At 30.4% G+C, this 21178-nt stretch overlaps 2 protein-coding genes across 3 annotated transcripts; one reads left to right on the top strand and one right to left on the bottom strand.

The window, feature by feature from the left end:
- Positions 1-960: 960 nt before the first annotated feature.
- LOC106777061 lies at positions 961-1921 on the top strand. Its single transcript, XM_014664568.2, has 2 exons — positions 961-1137; positions 1253-1921. The coding sequence occupies exon 2, from the start codon at positions 1259-1261 to the stop codon at positions 1628-1630; it is 372 nt and encodes a 123-aa protein (XP_014520054.1). The 5' UTR covers positions 961-1137; positions 1253-1258; the 3' UTR covers positions 1631-1921.
- Positions 1922-11888: 9967 nt separating this feature from the next.
- LOC106778054 (extra-large guanine nucleotide-binding protein 1) lies at positions 11889-17026 on the bottom strand. Of its 2 annotated transcripts, none has more exons than XM_022775806.1 (8): positions 15643-17026; positions 15103-15240; positions 14904-15008; positions 14659-14829; positions 14385-14562; positions 13911-14155; positions 13208-13371; positions 11889-12781 (listed from the first exon to the last, which is right to left on the bottom strand). In XM_022775806.1, the coding sequence occupies exons 1-8, from the start codon at positions 16720-16722 to the stop codon at positions 12190-12192; spliced, it is 2673 nt and encodes an 890-aa protein (XP_022631527.1). In that variant the 5' UTR covers positions 16723-17026; the 3' UTR covers positions 11889-12189. The 2 variants fall into 2 exon arrangements, with proteins under 2 accessions (XP_022631527.1, XP_014521427.1); XM_014665941.2 differs by having other exon boundaries at positions 13911-14158; positions 15643-17025.
- Positions 17027-21178: the final 4152 nt, after the last annotated feature.

Below are 21178 nucleotides of genomic sequence, written 5' to 3'. Positions count from 1 at the left end.
GTGTATAATGTTAAACACTTTTTACAAAAGCAGATGCATATTTTATAGTGAAAAATTCTCAAATAAAATATAAATTTATTATCATATTGATTAATATAAATAAAAGAATAATCAAATTGTAAAAGAATATATCTATACATGTTTATTAGTTGTTAATTAATTTTAAATATATAATATTACCTTTAAGTGCAATGAGTATTTTTTTTTTAATTTAGTTCAAATCAAACTCTTCTGTTCAGAAAATAAATAAATATATAGAAAAAAGATAGATTTTACTTTGATTTTTCATATATATGAGAAAACTAATGAATAAATTATTAATTACTTTAAACATTACATATAAATAGCTTGTGTTATATAATCAATTCTACAATTATATAACCTTACATATAGAAATCAATTTATGTTACTTTATTGTACATCTATTTGTTTTTCAATTATTTTTTTCTATGACTTTTTTTTTTTTTTACTTCATTTTTATATATCTCTTTTATTTTCTTATAAACCCAATTTTTATCCCTTTATTTCTTTCATGTCTTTCAAACAAATCATATAAATCTAAAAAGGTGTCTTTTTGAAGAAAGGTTTTTACTTTGTTTAACTCCCATGAATTTTTTCTGCACTTTATTATTTCAAAATAACACTTCAAGTTTTCTATTTTATTTTATAACAAATCCGATTTTTAAATAAATTTTTGAATGGTAGAATTTGAAATAGTAATTTAAGGTTTAATGTAGTTATGGATTGTATCCTTCCAAATGATATAATTTGTAGTTAAAACTAGAAAAAATTTACATTAATATATTGAAAAAACAGTCCAAGAATGACACATTATACCATTCAAAAAATATATATTTTTTAAGTTTCTTATCTATAAATCATTCTGAATTTAACAATATAATTTGAACTTCTAGATTTTAAAATCACACAAATACCTCTTTTCAACTGTTTGTTGTTCTGCATCCAAGTAAAAATGCAAGCCACAAAATGACTAAGTCATAGCATCTTCTTTTCAACCAACCACACTCTTTCCACCTTATCCTTTGGTTCCTCTGGATCCAAAAACATACAAAGTCCCTTCCATACCATACCACTGTGAATCTACTTCAAGAACCACACCACAGCTTCACCACCAAGGTTAATTTACTCATTACTTTTTCCCGTTTATGTTGTTCAAGAAATCTAAAATAGATTGAAGGGTGTCTAACTAACTTACCAATCCTTCATATTTTACAATGTTTGCTCATTTCAGAAGAGAATGACCATGACCAGTGCAGCAACTCCAGCCACAATCCCTGTTGTGGGAAGCTCCAGTGTTGGCAGCACAAGGAGAAGGGAGAGGAGTGTGCACTTCATCAGAGGGATCAATTCTTTTGGGGGGTTGAAGGCTCGGAACAGTGTGACATCATTAGGCTTTCCTGTGTGCACTGAGCAGTGCTTTGCAAAGGTGGTGATGAGCTCATTGAAATTTCCATCTAAGGGTAGAAGAGGAGGTGCTGCCGCCTCAACCTGCAATGCTGCTGCTGAGATTTTCCAAATTGCTGGCATCATGAATGGCCTTGTTCTTGTTGGGGTTGCTGTAGGATTTGTCCTTCTTCGAATTGAAGCATTTGTGGAAGAGACTGAGTGAGAATTTCATGAACTTTTTATCATTGTTTTCATATATGAATCTCTATCATCCAAAAGGGAAAAGGTTGTGTATTTCTTTGATTCTTGATATGATGTAGAACTAAATAAATTAATAGTACCATATGAATTTTTAGTTGGAGACAAGAGTTGTACACAAAGTGATCTGGCTTGTTACATGTAAGTTGATGGGATATGTTTTGTGGACCAGCTATGGAAAAAAAATATCAACCTTATGAGAATTTGGCTACAGTTTGTAGCCTAAATAAGAAATGTATTTCAATTGACTTCGTAATTGTTCAACATTTTTTTATCAACTAGACATAGGACATAGGACGAATTTACAATATATCACATATCAACTAGATATTGGGCACGATGTATGAATCAATGAAAATTTCAATTTATAAGTAGGTTTTTAGAAAAAGGAGCTTGCATCATTGCATGGTTGTTGTATTATTGAAAGAAAGTGCTTTATTATATAGCTGATGATGTTGTTGAAGATAGTATCACAAGTTGCATCAATTTGAAGTCTCTTCTATACCATTATCAGCAGGCCTTAAGAGAATGCAGACATATCCTGCGAGTTTAACTCTGGTAGCTACAAATTGGCCTCCTTGAAACCTTCATTGGTTAGAGTGTGTGAAATGAAATTCTCTGTGAAGCCTCCTCGTATTCAATCAACCCTTTTTATGATGAGTCAATTTTCTGATTTGAGTCTAAAAGGTTCTTCAAATATTAAATTGCTGCAGAGATCTAACTGCATTGTATATTGACCAATTTCCTTGCCTGAAATCAACCTCATTAGAGCCACTGTGACTGCTCACTCTTTTCATTATCACTCACTCTGCAGGAATCCATACTGCAATATGCATGTTCTATATACATATATAAATCAATATCCTTGACAATGTACTAAAATAGAAAGAATGAGAACTTCATTTAAATTCCAAGTGAATGTTTGGATTGAAGTCAGAAGAACCCACCAATACTTTTACTCTAGAAACAATAATTTTCTTCTTAATTTGATGCATTAGAATTTCTACAAGTGCCTTTTCAACTTCAATCTAAACAAATTTGTAGTGTTGCATACCAGGATCACTTGTAATACCTCAAGAATGATCTTTGAAGTATTTGGATTTGTAATATGAAAAAGGTCTCCCCAACATCTCTAATGTTGAAGTTTTTCTGAGTATTTTGGTATTGTGCAACACATCTATATTATCCCTGGATTTCAAGATGTAATCAACATATAATACCAAAACGGAAAATTTTTTCACACTGCTGAAATTGAAATAGATACAACCATTAACCAAATGTCTCAAAACCATTAGTGGTAATAATTAGATGAAATTTGTAATACCGTTGTGGGAAACCACAGTTTAAGACCTGAATTTATTTAGTTTGCATGCATAGAATTTGGAACGTCTGAAACAGTTTTTTGGTTACACTTTATAATGTGTTTCATCAATGTTGCCACTTTAAAGAAAAACATTTTACATCCATTTGATGCTTGTCAAAACCTAGATTTGGTACCTATCACTCTGTAGTCCTCACTTCTTCATTTGTGTATCACCACCCCTGCAAGCAGGAACACTCCCATCCGGTGTTTTTATTATTTATTTATTTTATATATCCATTTATAACTAGTAGGTTTAACATATTTAGGTAATTTATCAACCACTAATTTATTTATTTCATTCATGACGTCACTTTTCAGAGTTAAAACTTTATAAAGATTAACTAAAGTTGACTACAGTCCAATTTCATCCCATGCTCTTCAAGAACTATAACAATCATCCAAAACTGCACTTCTTTTACTATAAGGTGGTTGAGTTTTAGCGCCTTGAATGATGCTAGGATTAACATACTAAAAAAATTACTAGATCTATTCTTGAATAAATGATAGGTATGTTCATCTCAATATGATTTTTCAAAAACGTAAGTTGCTTTAATTCATAAGAGAAAATGGTTTGGCTAATATATCATAATCAGTTTGGAATTCTCCTCTTTCTTTCTACATGATTTCTGCATGATGTCAATGTTACAATATCAAAGTTTAATACTTTCCATATTGTTTTTGTGATTTTGGTCGACCAAAGAGGTGCAAATAAACTATTTTTAACCTCAATTTACGAAAGTGATACTTTTGGCATATGTAAACATTGGTATTAGACATGGGCAGGTTGAAATTCAGAAAAGATAAACATAAAAGTTTTAAAAGAAAATGTCAACACCAGTGTGTTTAACTCTAATCTGGATGGATTGAGTGTGGTGGTTAATAATGCACTAGGGTAGGTACTTAGACAGTGCAGCATAAATAATGATTGGGTTATACAGAAAGAAAATTCCAGAGTCCCTCCATCCATAGTTTTTGTATATCTTTTAATATTTAAAGAGATTTCAGATAAGCTCAACTTCAAATCCCAAAGTTCCTCATACTCATCCAAACAAAAGCACACAGATAGATATAATAGGTGGGAGCCACTTCCATTTACTTATCAAAATCTCTTCATCATTCACTGTCTCACTCTGTATAAGACCTCACCTCATTCATCTTCATTTGTACTTTGGAAGTTTCAAACACCACCGAAAAAGATTCATACACATTTTTCTGATCACCCTTCAAACAATCATCTGTTTAGGGCTGTAGGAGAAGATGTTTGAACCAAGGGACATGTGGACCAAGCTGAAGGAAAAGGGTGAGACCATTTTCTCTGGTGGTGGTGGCTGGAAGCCATCTAGCCTTGAACATAACCTCCATGGGATTAAAGAAAAGGAGAAGAGTTCTTCAACTGGGTTGCCTATGGTGGCTTCTAGCCAACGCATGGAAGTTGACAGACCTTGGTTGATGTGTTCCGAGGCTTCACTCAACATGCTTGTGGACTGCTTCAGTGCTTGATGGATAAAAGAATAATCATGTGGTTTAGTTTTAACTGGAACGTTTTGATCTGAGTCGTGTGTGTTTTGATCTCTTGTTCATTTTTCACTGTGATCAAGTTTTCTGTCCGGAAGAGTACACTAATAAATAGTTAAAATATTATGTATATGAACCATAAATAGAAGTGGTTTTCACTGAAATAAAGTTCTGTATATATGTATATATCTTTACGTATATTGCGATCAAGTTAAAGTACGATAATGTTAACAAATACATAGCAGATGTTTAGAATTAGACAATGTTTTGAATGAAATTCTAAATAAGAAATACTTAAAAAAATTATTTTAAAGATTATGGTAAGATTTTGTTTCATGTTTTAACAAAATAGATAGGATATTATAATTTAATATATATATATATATATATATATATATATATATATATATATATATTAATTTAGTATAATGACTTTGATTTAAGTTTAAACTATAATTTTTAGAATAGTAAAATTAAAAAGATAAATTTTGTAATTTAATTGGTTAACATAGAAATTTTGTAATTTATTTAGTAATCTTTATTTTGTAACTTTTTGGTTAGCATATAAATTTTGTATGTTTAAATTATAATTTTTAGAGTAGTAAAATGAAAAGGATAAATTTTGTAATTTATTTAGTAATCTTTATGTTTTACATAATTTCTAAGGTTTTTATTAGTGATTAAGTTTGAGATTAAATATATTTCTAAGGTTTTTTTTTTTTTTACAATCTTTATTTGTGATTAAGTTTTGATTATGTTTTGGACATTGTAAATAGATGTTTAATTTAGATGTATAGTCATTAGAGATTGTAATTCATATTCTGAATTTTGTGATATAGTCATTAAACATTGTAATTCTGAATTTTGTTAGATTGTAATTTTATATTTTTAACGTTATATTTGATAAATTTTATCAAAACGTTTGACTCGAAGGTCAAATGTATTTACATATGATATTGAATATCTAATTTTAGATCTTCGATTTTTTTTTTTGAAAATTAAGATCGGTTGCGCCGGAAAAAAATTATGATTGTTTAAATATATGTAACAAGTAACTTAAAACAATATATAAACTTCAAACACGCTTAACTACAGTGTGTTATGATGAGATTCAGTGCATTAGTGCTTATATGATTGTAGTACTTGTCAAGTATTCCACGTTCAATATATATGGCTTCGTAAGCTTTAACACTTGGAGATTTGGGTCCACAAAAGCTATACTAAGAGTTAGTTTGGGTCTTGTAGAAGTTACTTTGAGACTTAGTTGCAAATAACAAAGACGAAAAAGAACGTAAAAAAATAAAAGAATGTGAAACGAGGACTTCCCAAAAACTTAACTACGAAGTTTTGATGGGATACGATGCATTAGTGTTGGTATGATTGCATTTATCAAGTATTGCACGATCAATGAATATATGGCTTCAGCAGCAGGTATAAGTTTTAACACTTGGGGAGATGTAGACGAGGGACGTGAGGTGGATGGTTTGGGTCTGAAAAAGCCATAGTAAGAGTAAGTTGGAGTCGTGTAGGCGGTACTTTGAGACTTGGTTCAAATAACAAGGACGAAAAGCAACGTGAAAAAGAAAAGAATGTGAAAAAAAAGTGCAACACGAGGACTTCCTAGGAGGTCACCTATACTGGTAGTACTCTCGCCCAAGTACGCTTAAATGCGGAGTTTTGACGGCACCTAGTGCATTAGTGCTGGTATGATTGCACTTGTACCGGATGGACCGGGTAGTCGAGGAATTTCCTTGAAAAGACTATGCTGGATAGGTCGGACAATTGAGGGATCGCCTGGAGAAGACGTTATCGATCGACTCTTGACGGATGGCTAGTAGTAACCTTCGGTTTAGTACGGGATTAAGGTAAGATGCGATTAGAGCCATTAGGCCAGAATTGGGCCGTGATTAAGATTCCGCTAATTATAAGCATATGTAAAAACTATAAATATAGGTCAAAGGTATGAGGTAGGTGATTCATATTTACTACACGTTTATTACTGTATTGAATTTAATGCATGAACTGTACGTTGATTTGAGCATCAGAGAACCTTTGACAGATACCCGACTGGACGATATTTGAAGAAGAGATCTAGAGGTGAAACCAGACGGCCTAGAAGACAAATTATGGAGGTGTCGGTGGTAACTTGGCCTCAACCGAAATAGCACCTCTAAAGTATTGTCCGATTAATGTAAATATGGCTTTAACAACGAGTATAAGTTTTAACACTTTGAGAAACGCGGACGAAGGACGGTTATATAAGTTTAACCTCTTTTTTTTTGTATTGATTAGCATTTTAGTAACAAAGAGGTAAGTCAATATATAATTTTAATATATGACAAAAAAATTTAATTTAAAAGTACTGAAGACATGTTCTATTTATATTTTCTTTTAAAAAGGTTATCTTCTATACCTAAAAGGCTTTTTAATAAGATGAAACATTTCTTTCGATTCAATTTTTTTTTCCAAAATGACTTAAAATGTGAATAGACACCACCACACGAGTAAGAATTTTCTAATACACACAAACGCGAGAAAGAAGGTGGAAGGTGCTAAGAAAATAAAGAAAAATATTTTTTGACATACTTAAATTTTTTATATGATATTGTTTTTACTTATTTTTTTACTTTTTTTTTCAAGAAAAACAAAAATTTACATTTTTTATAATCATTAAATGAATGTAAAAGTATATTAAAGGTATTATTCCTCAAAACAAATTATATGTTTGTAGTATGTAAAAGAACGTTTGCTCTGAAAATCAAATAGTATAATTAGGACCACTGTGTTGTCTGTTTTAAAATCATTTTTGTGGCTCTCTCACAACTTCACATGCAGCAAGACAAATTAATAAAAAAAATGCGAATAAATGGGAGAGATCCTCTCAACTTGTTGATATCTTCTGATGTTTATTTATATAGTAGAGATATATGTACTTTAATTTGTGTTAGATAGAATTTTAGAGTATCATTTTTTTTCTAATTATTTTTCTTTTATAATGTTATTATTTATTTCATTCACACTCATTTATTTCATATATTTAACAAAATTCTGCATTTTAATCCATATACTCAAAATATCGTTTATATGTCTTACAATAACTTGTTTAATCTATCTTAGTGTTTATGTTCATCATTTTTAATTTCTTTTAGTTTACAGTTCGAAATCACAGTGCTAAAATAAATTAAAAAATTTGTTAAATTATAAGGAATAATTAAGTAATTACATCTTATTATCATTTTAAAAATTATAAATAGTTGTAATTCATAATCGAATGAGTTTATTAAATTTTTATATTTATTTGAAAATTACAAAATTATATTTTAACCTTTGATCAAACTTATAAATTTCAAACACTTAGTTCTATTACCGTTCTTACTATCCCTTATTTTTTCAAGCATGGTCTATATATATCTAGGTTTGTTAAAAAAACAAATATTTTTTCTATTTTCCAATGTTAAAACAAAAATATTCACCAACGTTTATCGACTATTATTATTCTAAAAATTAATTTAATAATATTTAAATTTAATTTACTTTTAAAATGTTTAATTATAATAACTAATTTCGTAGGAATATTAATAGAGTGGGAGACGTCCACTATATATCCTCTTATTGTAAAATAAAAATTAACATTTCATATTCATCTGGTATAACATATCTGATAGTGCATACATTATACTCAACCCAATCCATTCTATATCCCGAATATTAATTAATTAATTTTACAAAAATCATATTGTTGAAAATTCAAATCAAAAGAAATTTTTTTTATTCTTCGAAAATTAAAAATGAAAGAAGAAATTTACATCGATATTAAAATATACTACTTGATAACAAGAGAATAATTTGGAGAAAAATAAATTTTATAGGTTTCTCGACACATTAAGAAAACTTTAAATTAATAGTCAAATATTTTCACATAACAAAAAAAACAAAATATTAAAATAAAATAAAATTGTAATGAGTATTAGAAATAACTTAATTTAATTAATTTGAGATTTTTTTTCTTAAAAAAAAAATACAAGCCATCATTTAAACAAAATAATCAAAAAGAAAAAACGTATAAATATAGCTAAAAAAATGTTAATTATTTCAAATAAAATGATACTTGTAACAAAAACTAATAGCGAAATATTTTGTTTTATGTTTTAATAATTTAATATAGAGTAACAGAACATAAAATTATATGTATATATTGATCTCCATGTCATATTTAATATAAGAAATTCGATATTTCTTAAATTCATACAAAAAAATTATGTCAAATTTAAGACGAATTCAAAAAATACTTGTTTAGAAATTAATTTGTCATTAATATATTTTAAAAATTTTAGTCAATAATTATTAATAATTAGGTCTAACAATTTCTATATTCATTATTATATTATTAAAAAAAAAAAGTGATGCAGGCTGAGTCAAAGTAACCAAAAGAGAAAATTATGAAGTGAAATATGCACCACTCGTGCGTGGAATGTTGCGCAACAATACTAAGCAGCCATGAAATGTTGGAAAGAATATCCCACAATAGAAGTATATCCAATTGATATGTGCCAAGTGCCAAAACATCTCTTTTGCGACTTACCTTCTTCCACGAAACCTCTTGGTTCTATAATTTCTATATAAACATGAACAGTTTTTCTCCATTCTAAACACAAGGGCTTCTTTGTTCTTGCATTACACAGTTTTATTTGTGAGGGAAAAATGGCTGCCATGGTAGAGATGTGGAAGGGGGAGCTGACAAAGCTGACAAAGCTGGGAGAGAAACTTATGGCCAGCAAGAGTCTCTTTTTCAAAGGGAAAAAGGTGGCAGAAGATGAACATGCACTTCAAAATGAGGTTCTTCAGGTTTCTCAGAAAGACACTACTATCTCAGAGGCAACAGTGTGTCTGCTTTTGGATAGATTTGTGCCGTGCTGATGTTTTCTGCCTTCTCTTCTCACAAATAATATGTTGTTTCTTTCTTCATCTTGTATCATTTAGTTCATACAACTTTGTGCTGGAAATGTTGTGGTTGCCAAAATGAACAACTGTTTGGTCTAGTTGCTGGCTGGAAGTTGAAGGATATATATATATATATATATATATATATATATATATATATATATATATATATATATATATATATATATATATAGAAGGCTATAAAAGTGTTTATGGAAACCTTAAATTCAAGAATCTCCATGGCCAGTTCAAAAGTTGAAGCATATCATTGATTATTAAAAGTTTTTAAAGAGGGTTAGTGGTTGAGAAAGTTGTTTCTCCTTGAGTAACAATTTTATTATTAATAAAATGTATTTTTAACAATTTTTTTACAATAGTTTATATGACATATTTGTCGTTAGTTCATTTTAAATATGTATAATTTATATAATTTATTGTTTTTTTAGTACAGTACTTATGAATCTATTTTTTTTTAAGTTCTGAAAGAATATATTTGGGATGCGTGTATCAAAGATTAAAAAAAATTAGTGTATAAGAGATAAAGATAATTATATAAATACGCGATTTCAGTTGTTGATGCTAAAAAAGATAACGAAGCAATACTAAATACTTAAATAAAACTATAGATAGTTAAAAATTAGGGTTCTATAAGATATTTCTCCTGATAAAAAGGACAAGTGAGCGAAGAGTTCCCTGTATATAATGGATCCGAGCATAATAATTAAAATAAATTTCAATAATATGAAATAATAATGATGTTAAAATTTTATTTTCCTATTTGTATGTTTCTCATGTATTACTAGTATTCCAAAACAAACTTGTAACATTATGGTAACATATAATAATTTGTTTATATAAAAAATCAAGAAAAAATAAATAAAATGTTTGCGTATTGTTTTTAATTATGTCTTTATTTTCCTTCTAAAAACAGTTAAATTTAAAAATCGTGTAACATAAAAGAGTGAAAATAGTTTAATTAAAAAAAATTGAGAATAAAAGAAAGATTAAATATGTCGTTTCATAGTTTTCACTGTTTTGTTAGTAAATTTTCTATTTTTAAATTAAACCTTAATAGATGTAAAATACTTTATTGCTTATAAAAATTTATTGAGTTTATCTTATGCAAGGTCAACTCAAGATATACTTAAATCATATAAGATTTAGTTGAACCAAATCAAATCTATTCTTAAATTAAGTTGAATTAAACCTAACTTGAAATGGATTAGGTTACATTAATTTAAAGTTGAGTTATGTAGAACTTAAATCGGACTAGGTCAAACGTAGGTTAGTATTGCCTACGTTAGGTTCCACATTAGGTAGGACAAAAAACATGTCAAGTTGATCATACTAGACTCAAATTAGGATGGGTCAGACTCATATTTGACAAAGTAAAGGTTAGCACACATCATGCTAAGTCAAACAAAACTTAAGTCAGACTAAGTTGATGGTGTCAGATCAAGTTGAAATAGGTCAGACCTAGTTGAATTGGGTTAAAGTTGGCTAGATCAATGTCAAGCGGATAACGTTCGAGTCCAGATTAAGTTAGGAAAGCTTGAGCTCAAGTTAAGTCTAGTCATCTTGAGTCAACTCAAGATCAAATCAGTATGAACCAAGTTCAAGCTCAGACCTAGATCCATATAAGTTCGAGTTGAGCTAGGCACATTATGAATCAAGTCGAGACTAAGTTAAACTAAAGTTAGGTCAAGTTTGACAAAATCTAAGTTGAATTTAGTCATCCCAAGTCCATTAAACTTGAGTTGTATTGTTTAAATATATAGAAAGAATAAGTATTCATAACCTTAGAAGTTTAAAGACGATCTACTCTATCAATATTTTCATCAAGTCTAGATTATGAAAACTTAAATAAATTATAGCTTCACTAGCCATGACACATCTTATTCATTTTGCCAACAATATTATGTATAGCTGTTAAAAATAGATTTGTGTTGAAAAAATGAAAAATCATTTATACTCTCTAGCACCAATGTACAAGTATTAGCAAGGAGAGTAACAATAGAGTCGCTTGAATTTATTATTAACATGTCATTTGGTATTTGAATGCCAATCTAACCATCATTTCTTTCTCTCATACTTCTTTTTCCAATCCTCAATTTCCAATTAAAAATATTCATTGTCATTACCATCATTTACTGCATAAATGTAAATGAAACATAAGTTGAAAGGTGGAATGTAACCAGAAAATATATTTTTCGTTTATCTTTTTTGAATTAAATCCTACAAGAGTTAAAGAATATTTTTAAAGACACATATATTACACTTTGTTTCTATTTGATTATCTGTTTTCCTTTGTTTTAGAGTTCAACTTATAACTTATATTAATCTTTCACAGTCCTAGTATTTTAAGGTTAGTTTATGGATTTTGGTCCTCGTTGACAATAAAGTGCAAACTAGTGAACATCGTTCTCTTCTCTTCACAAAAAAATAGAAGACAAATTATCTTCAATTCATATTACAGATGACAAAATGGCCAACCCTTTTCTGTGTTCTTCCCCTTTATGTATCGTGGTGTACAAGTACATCTATACATAGAATTTTGTAAGACTGAGACCCATGTGAAAAAGATCATAAATAGATAATTTGGGTCCACCCTAATGAATCTAGTCAAAATTTTACTTTGTTATCACTTTTCATCCCCCACATGAAAAATCATGAACTCTGTACAAATATATTGGAGAAAATTAACACTATGTGTAACTTGGGTCCTCAATGCTTGTTGATGTAATCTCTGACTTTGGATCTGTTACAATGGAGGGGTCCCATTTTTCCCACTCCATGACCTCCCTTCCATTTCTGAGAGCTTCATCAACAGTATCAGGTTCCAACCCATTAACCAGTGAAACAAAGAGAATTCGGTGAGTGAGAGAATGGAACAATCTCTTGAACTTGACAGCAATGTATTGAAAAGCAGATTGAGCTAACAAAGGGTTATTGCCATTGCTACAACCTTTCTTCATATTGGGACTGATAAATGGTTTGAAATCACTAAACCATTCACATTTCGATAGAGGAACGTCTTCAATCTTTTCCTCAAGTAGATCAAATTTGGTCAGTACTAGGAGAAATTTTTTGTTATGAAAGGATGGATGTGCAATGATGTTTTCAAAGAGTGTCTTAGCTACCATCATTTTGTTTGTAGAAACCCCTTCACTGTCTGTAATGTACTCATCATAGTCAGATAAAGCAACTGAGAATATTACAACATCCGTATCTACAAACATCTCCAACCACTTGCACTTTGGTCCAAGGCTTTTAGGATGTAATCTGATCAGTTGGTATCTATAAATGGAACATAAAGTGGTGTAAGAAATCAGCTAACAACGTAAAGCAAGTACACACACTGTCATAAGATTTTAAGTATCAGTTACTATATTCTTTATTGAAACAAGCCTACTCAAATCTAAACATATCCTTATTTATATTGTTCTCATGAAATGTTCAAGCCTATATATTCAGTATTCTTTTCTTCAGATGTATAGTAATTGAACAAAATGATGACAATTGAAAAATGTGTGCATGTGCAAGTAATCTATGACAAAACATGCATGCACACTACTTTTGTGAAGTTGTTCCATTATTAAGGTTCCGTCTTGTCAGTTTGGAACAAAAGTAAGCTTTTAACACATCACCCAGAAACTAAAAATCATTAGTGGGTGCAAACTCAAATGAGAAGTAATAAGTTTGTGTGATAAGAACTGCTCGAACCTGAGAGAAGAGTCATGTTGATAATCAGCATGCAAAGAGTCCTCACTGCTTAATTTAGGGAAAGAAAATTCCATTGAAGTAAGGCTTTTGGGTAACGATATGCCCTCAGCGTACAAGATGTCCATATCAGATGGCTTATAGTCTGTCTTGGAAATTTCAACAGCCTGCAAGTGAGAGATAATGAGACTTTGATGAACCTAGCTAGTGTTCATTGATGTGATGCACCTACCACATTGATAACCAAATACCTTCAGAATCAAAAGGATTTATTCATATATTGTTCATCAGATCATTATAGCTAAAGTTTATCAGTTCAAGAAAATTTCACCACTGCTTAAATTCACAAAATCTCTAGTAACCAATCAACTTAACTGATTTAGATGGTCATGAACCTCATTGAAACACATGGCATTCAAAGGGATTGAAAAAGAGAAAGAAAAGAGCAAGACTATAATTGTACTAATAATACAAGGCTAAAGCTTCATTCAAATCCTAGGCAGATTTAGTCTAGTTTCATCAGTTGATTATGTGTCAACTAATTAATGATGCAAACTCCATGCAGAAACAGGTGGCAATACAAGATATGAGTAAAAATTGAACAAGGACAATGATAAGATAGCGTCATTAATATCAGAGAATTTGAACGAATTATCTTTAATATTCAAGTGAGGATGATCAGATGGACAACCAAGTACTAACTTACCCGGTCCAGAAAATAGTTTGCACTTCTAGGTAGCATTTCTAGTTCATTTCGCCTGTCATACGTTGCTTGAATGGCTTTGTCCTTCCACACACCTTCCACAAGTGGTCCATATTCACGTATAGCAGCAGGAAATATTGCATCAAGGTTACCTGACACCATGTATTTAAGTAGCCAATCCGAGAAAGCTTTCAGTCGTGGGCCAATGGAATAGGGTGTTGTTTCAACATCATCACTGCTGATATTCTCTGCTGTAAATTAAAACTAATGAGTTCTCTCCATAACACGTATCTCCAATCCAACTAATAGCACACAAGCTTCTTCTATCATCTAATTAACAAGTGTCTACCATCTTTTAGGAACAATGTGAAAACATAAGAACAAAACTGAAGGTAAAAAGATTTCTATAGGAACTGAAGGAACTTTATATAGAAAGAGCCTTCTGGTTAGCCTTTTATACAACGGAGAACTAATTACCTGATGAAGTGGATTCAGCCACAGGCCTTTCTCTCCTATTCTCCAACAAAAACTCTGTTTCAAAATTTGCACGCCCCTCCAGCAGTATACCAAGATAGGTAAACAGGTTACTTTGGATCACCAACTTGATATCTTCGAGCTCATTTTCAGAGAAAGGCACATTATACAGAAGCTTGGCCTAAGATAAAAGATTGAGTCTTTAAAAGCATGAAGAAAAAATATAGTACAGCGCATGAATATAAGAAAAAATGAGTTCTCTCAAGGGCAAATCTACCTGTTTAAATATAGTGCATGCACCAGAATTGACAGAACCAACAAGTAGAAATTTGTGAAGTATTTTCCTAGGAAGACTGTCCTTGTTTGGCATTTCACCTTCACAAGAAAGAGTTACAGACTTAGAAGGAACTGGCAAAGACAGAATTGCACATGCCAACCTTGCTCTGCGCTGCAAAAGGGAAATCCAAAAATATTGGTGAACTGTTATTGCTATAAAAACCAATGCATCTCAACAATGATCACCTTTTCCCATATACACCCCCTATCATTCCTCTGTCCCTCTTCCCTGTATGATCCATCAGCGTTCACCCAAAAGTTTGGTGTTCCCTCACACGGCACTCCAGCCAACTGCAACAATCAATGCAGTGCAAAAGTTTGATTAACATTATAAAAAATATATGTGCAAGCAGAAATACGATATGATATCGTTCAAGACAACAACCTGCAGTACCCATAACTCTTTTTTTGTAATCAGGCGATCATTTATAATCACATTTGTGTCTCCATTGCTTGCATACTTGTCCAAGCGACCTCCAACAACCAGCTGGGGGCTGATAACCTCACTGGGTGGTTGACCTTCCTGTACAGTCAATCAATACAACAGATTAGAACCTCATTTGATAAAACATTTAATAGGGGTTAAAGATTCATGAACTAGATCTTGTAACTAAAATGAAAGCACATTGAAGGGCATCCTTGAGTTCGAAGCACCAGTTTTTAAGGCACAGTAAACTAATTCTAGAGGTATCTCCACAAAAAACGTTTGTAAGCTCTATTTGGTTTATTTCCATAAGCTTCTTCATGAATCTAATCAAAATAACTTCATTTCAGCTTATGTCATTAAGTGTTATGGTCAAATTTAAGACAAAACCTTTTAGATTACAATAAGAGCTTGTTGAACATGAGTTCAATAAAGTTTCCACCCATACACGACCTAAACAGATTGAACTAAAGTAAGTATGTGTTGAGATTAAGTTTTCACCTTTCCCCAAAATCCAGATGCTTTATCATACCAATAGGATCCTGGTTTAAGATGTTTTGGGGGATTTCGACAGTTTAGAAGCAACAAAAGCTGTTCCCGGTCCAGAGGTTGCGAGTTGACAAAAACAAGCTCGGGTGGTATTTGATTTTCTTCACAAGACTTTTCATTATCCATGACTTCAGCCACAATAAACTCAGACAGCAACTGCTTCATCATCCGCGAAGATTTCCCCAGTTTCCTCCTCTTTCTTTCATCAATTCTGTATCCAATGCAAGTCACACATTTTCTTCCCTGTGGCATGGACCCCATGGCCCTCACCACACAGCTGCGACAATACTTTGCACTACAAACAATGCAAACCTCCTTCGGTGTGAATCGGTTCCCCTTGAGGCACTTATAGCAAGAACCCTTCTTCCCAGGTCTCACTGCACGTTCCATCACAGGAACACTCTCAACCTGAGAATCACCAAACTCATCACTATCGCTCTCCATCATGTAGTTTGACTCAGGATCACAGAAGGTCACGGCAGAAACACGCTTCACATGCTTGGGACTTGTTGCTTGCTCTTCTTCTCCCAAAGAACAAATCCCATCAGAGGAAGCAAAAAGAGAGGTTGAACCTGAACCTGAACCTGAAGCTGGACCTGATTCTGTGGTGTCCAAAGTTGTGTTAAGAATGGCGCCATCTCTAGCACAGGGCACTTTCAAAGTCTCCAAACTCTCGTACATGTCGTCACCATCAGTACCAGACAGAAGCGGGGCTGAACCAGTTGCACGAGAATCCAAGTTTGGAGGGACAGCAGAATCTGCTGAACACGGATTCTGCTTCCTCTTGTTAAGGCTTTTACTAAGAGGTTGGATTACCGGGACAGAGAAGTCATCATGAGAGAGAGGAGCAATGGTTGCAACTGGAATTTGGTCAATTTTGAAAGCAGGAATTTCAGGAATGGAGTAACAGAGAGGAGGGCCATTATACAGCATGGCAATGGAGTACTCATAGCTGCTGCTTATGCTGTCTTCAGTTTTCACGGCAGCAACAGGCACAGAAGAAGGCCTTAATTTTCTGAGAAGGGAAGCCATGTCATGCAGTCCAAATTGAGGCCAAATCCACAGCAAATACAGCACAGCACTCACCAACTCATCTCAAAAGAATCCTTTTTGCAGAAAACCCATTTTCAAAGGAGGAAAATATGCGCACCCCATGAAGGAAAAAGCAGAAATAAGGCCTGAGAAGATGTGTGAAATGAAAGAGAAGAGAAGAGAAGAGAAGGAAAAATGGAAGAAATAGGAAAGAGTGAGAAGTAAAGAAACGAAGGTTGACCGAACTGGAAAGAGTGAGAGAAAATTAAGGTGTAGTAAGCAGTGGACGTGTTCCTAACATTTCGAGGAAAATGCATGCTGACTCACAAGAATGCTTCAAACTACCGTGTTATTCAAACTACTTACTTAAAAGTCACGTGCTAGTGCTAACTCACCTTCTCTCATTATTTATTTCATTTTTAATTGTAACTCTTTTATCATCTTATTTTATAGGTTTAAATTCTTTTTTGATTTGTAAGTTAAGTTTTGATGTTTAGTCTCTGTCTTTAAAAATGTCAACCTTTAGTCTTTATAATATGAAAAATGTATCAAATCAATCTTATCCGTTAATAAATCATAAGTTTTTCATTAAGTGATTTGTTGTTCATAACATCTTCCGTTAACAAATCATTAAATATTGGATACCTAAGTATGAAAACTTGTGATTTGTTGTTCATTAAAAGGACTCATTTGATACATTTCTCATGTCTAAAGGTTGACATTTTAAAAAAAACAAGGACTAAACCGAACATCAGAACTTAACTTAGGGACAAAAAAGATTTAAACCTATTTTATATATTGATGCTATCTTTATACATTTTATATTCACTTAACATAAAGTAAAAAATTTATGTTCACTTCCTCCTTTCTTAATTCACTTTTAAGTTAGATCTTATATTTAATTGATATCTGATATTTATATAACTATATTTTTATATTTAATAAAAAATAAATATTTTTTAACACTAAATATTTAATAATATATTTTTACTGTAATTTTTATTTTTTTAAAATGTTACTTAACTGATATTGGAAATAGTAAAAAGTTAAGTACAAATATAAATATACATATTTTCTAATAAAAATGTCATATTCATCAAATATAAAAATATATAAATAAATTTTTCTTTCAAAAGTCACCCTTCTGTTTTTTTTTTATTATTAAAACTATAAGTCAGAATGGGATGGAGTAGTAGTATTATTACTTAACTTTTTCATTTTACTAAAAACAATGTAATCACGTTTTCTACTACCAAAAGTGTACAAAGGCAAACAAGTCTCGTTAACCGCGTTAATTTACACGCAAAAGACAAAAGACAAAAGACAAAGAACGGGCCCATACAAAAATTATACATTTTCGTCAAAATATAAGAATACAACACATGTCATTTTAATTAAACTACTATATGATACATAACATACTAAAAAGTTACATTAAAAATGTAAAAATTGAACTAACCATGGGTTCAGATATTAGTTATAGAAAGATTCAAAACACAAACATAGATATCTACTGATAAGATATTTTTTTTTACGAGTGTGTTTTTGATATGATTTTAAACCGTCTTTTAATTAATGGAGATATTTATTTGTATATAAATTTATGGTTATTTTTTATTTTATTTTATGTGAAATTTTGTTTGTATCTAATGATATTTTGTATTAAATGAATCTAAAAATGTATCATGTTTTTATTATTTATTTATAAAAGAATAATGATACTTAGACAACATTTTTTTGACAGTTGAATATCATTTACGTGTCATTCTGTGATTAGTCCATAGTGATATTTATGATTATTATTATTGATTGTGAAGTAATTTTGAACTAATCACAGAATGATACACAGACAATGTTCAAATACTGTCAAAAAATGTTGTCTAAATATCATTATCTTTTCTAAAACGAGCCTAAACAAAGATTAGTGAATTGTAAGTGTCTGATAAAACATATGGTGTGGTTGGTTGTTGGGAATGGCCATATGGTGAGAATTCAATAAACAGAAGACGAAGTTGACTTGAAGTTTAGAGGGCATGATACGCATTTTGTGTCTATTTAGTCACTGGTCGGAATGCAACAACTGTCTCAGGAAAGAGCCACGTTTTTTCAGTTTTGACAAAAATCAAAAAGTTGTTTTTTCTGATTGTGGCAACCATACAACCCATATAATTATTATCTGTCTTCCAAAATTAACATAACTGAAACAACTGTTCAATCACTCTATATATTTTCCAACTCTAAACTTTTTAAAATAATATTATTACGATGGATCAATGCATTTAAAGTTTGTTTTCGAATTTTTATTGGAAGTCACGACCCCTGATATCATACTATATTGCATGATATTTGGGATTTTTCCATATTTTGACCTTTAAATATTATTGTTGGAATGATGTTGTAGAAATTTTCAGATTTAATGCACACTTATCCAAATGGATCATAACAAGTCAAGTTGATGCAAACTTATTCTCATGCCAATTACTTCAACATTAATAATAATAAATAATAATTTTGAACATATTTAAAAAATATTTTTATTATTTTTAAAAATATTTATTATAATTTTTCTTTACTTCTACATTGTACCTGAATTCTACTTAAATATAGTAGACACCAAAATCTCCTTTATTATATTTACTATAATAAAACACATAAATACACACCAACATTTTTGTAGACACATATGTAAAATAGTTCTCTGGTAAGAGAAAAAAAATTATATTATTAATAATAATTTGGATAATGATATTTAGATAACTTTTTTTGACAACATTTGAACATTGATTACGTGTCAATCTGTAATTCGTCAAAAATTACTCCACAATCAATAATAATAATCATAAACATTATTGTGGAGTAATTTTTGACCAATCACAGATTGACACGTAATCAATGTTCAAATGTTGTCAAAAAAATGTTGTCTAAATATCATTATCCTAATAATTTATACACAATTTTTACGACAAATAAAGTTAACACTAATTATCAATAGTATTGATATTAACATTAATTATTATTAACTTAAAAAATATTCATTAGGTAAATAAATTTAATTTTCATTTATTAGTAAATATTAAAAATTGAATATTAATTTTTTATAATAAAAAAATTAAATTAAATAGTGATAGTAATGATAATAATTAACCAAAACTAGTTTTAATAACACCTATTTAATATAAATTCTTATTCTAATTACTTTTATTAATTATTAACTTTAAATATTTTTTATTGTTTAACAAAGTAAATCAATAAAAATTTAAAAATTTATTTGAAATATTTTTAAATAAGGAAACCCTGTAAAGAAATCAAGTGTCTGGACCGACTTTTATAGCAAAAGAGGTTTTCTTCTTCCTACACTCCTAAATTCTTTCTGCAGTCCCACATTTGAAAATTCTAAATTTACTCTTTTGGAATTAAATTGCTAGCTGTGGATTATGTTGGTGCTGTAGAGTTTGTATACATTTGTGAAAGTTGTGCATTCCAAATAGCTAAATATACTTTTTTTGAGTTTTAGATTCACTAATGCAAAATATAAATTTATATTCTGGACCCAAGTAATTTGCGAAAATAACCTTTCAGCAGTAGATTTTTAAATTGCTCCAAGTACCATGAATAAGGCTTAAAAAGTCATAGCATATAATTATTTTCACTTTTTTGATTAAGATTTTTAGTGATATTTTTCACTAACTTTCAAAACTAGAAAAAAAATGGTTGAAATAAATAATAGTCACAAATTTCTTAAAACATTTCATTTATATTAATTAAATGATTACAAACCAATCATAAAAGATTCATACATAAACAAATTTTCATTACATTTACTTAAACAACATTTCACAAATACATCACTAGTAAGTGCTTCATCATTATCATTGGATAATGGATCACGAGCATAATCAAATTTTTCAAATTTTTATAAAGTTGACACAAAAAGACACGGTCTCCACAGGTGACATTTTTGAATGCTCATAAATGATATATTGAACATTTTCGTCGTTTCTTGAGAAAACAAACCCCGAACCTTTTTACAATACCACACATGACTTAATCTTGACTCCCATGATCTTCAATAAATGACTTTGATCTATCGAATATGACTTATCATTACTCCATTTCGAAAAGTACAAAATGCAAACCTTCCAACTTTAAAATCAACACCAACAATAAACAAATTAAAAACATCCATTTCCTTAACAAAAACCATATCAACTTATTGTGCTAACAAACTACACAACTTCTAAACATACCACCACCATCTTTATATACTACTTTTGAACAAGGTGATATAATATACTACTTTTGAACAAGGTGCTAACAAACTACACAACTTTTAACCATGACAACCTTTCTCACCCTTCTTTGAAAATCGTTCCACACACAATTTGATTTTGATTATACTTTACTATGACATTTATCTAACTTGACTTCTTATACTTATTAGATAAGTGTGCCAAAC

The sequence above is a fragment of the Vigna radiata genome, chromosome 11 (assembly GCF_000741045.1).
Source record: "Vigna radiata var. radiata cultivar VC1973A chromosome 11, Vradiata_ver6, whole genome shotgun sequence".
Taxonomy (NCBI): domain Eukaryota; kingdom Viridiplantae; phylum Streptophyta; class Magnoliopsida; order Fabales; family Fabaceae; genus Vigna; species Vigna radiata.
This window is presented reverse-complemented; position numbering and strand designations above follow the sequence as displayed.

Coding starts and splice junctions, on each gene's coding strand:
- LOC106777061 (XM_014664568.2), top strand. CDS start 1,259: ATGACCATGACCAGTGCAGCAACTCCAGCCACAATCCCTGTTGTGGGA.
- LOC106778054 (XM_014665941.2), bottom strand. CDS start 16,722: ATGGCTTCCCTTCTCAGAAAATTAAGGCCTTCTTCTGTGCCTGTTGCT. Junction 14,830..14,903: donor GGGGGTGTATATGGGAAAAG/GTGATCATTGTT, acceptor TCCCTTTTGCAG/CGCAGAGCAAGGTTGGCATG. Junction 12,782..13,207: donor CAACATGACTCTTCTCTCAG/GTTCGAGCAGTT, acceptor TTCCATTTATAG/ATACCAACTGATCAGATTAC.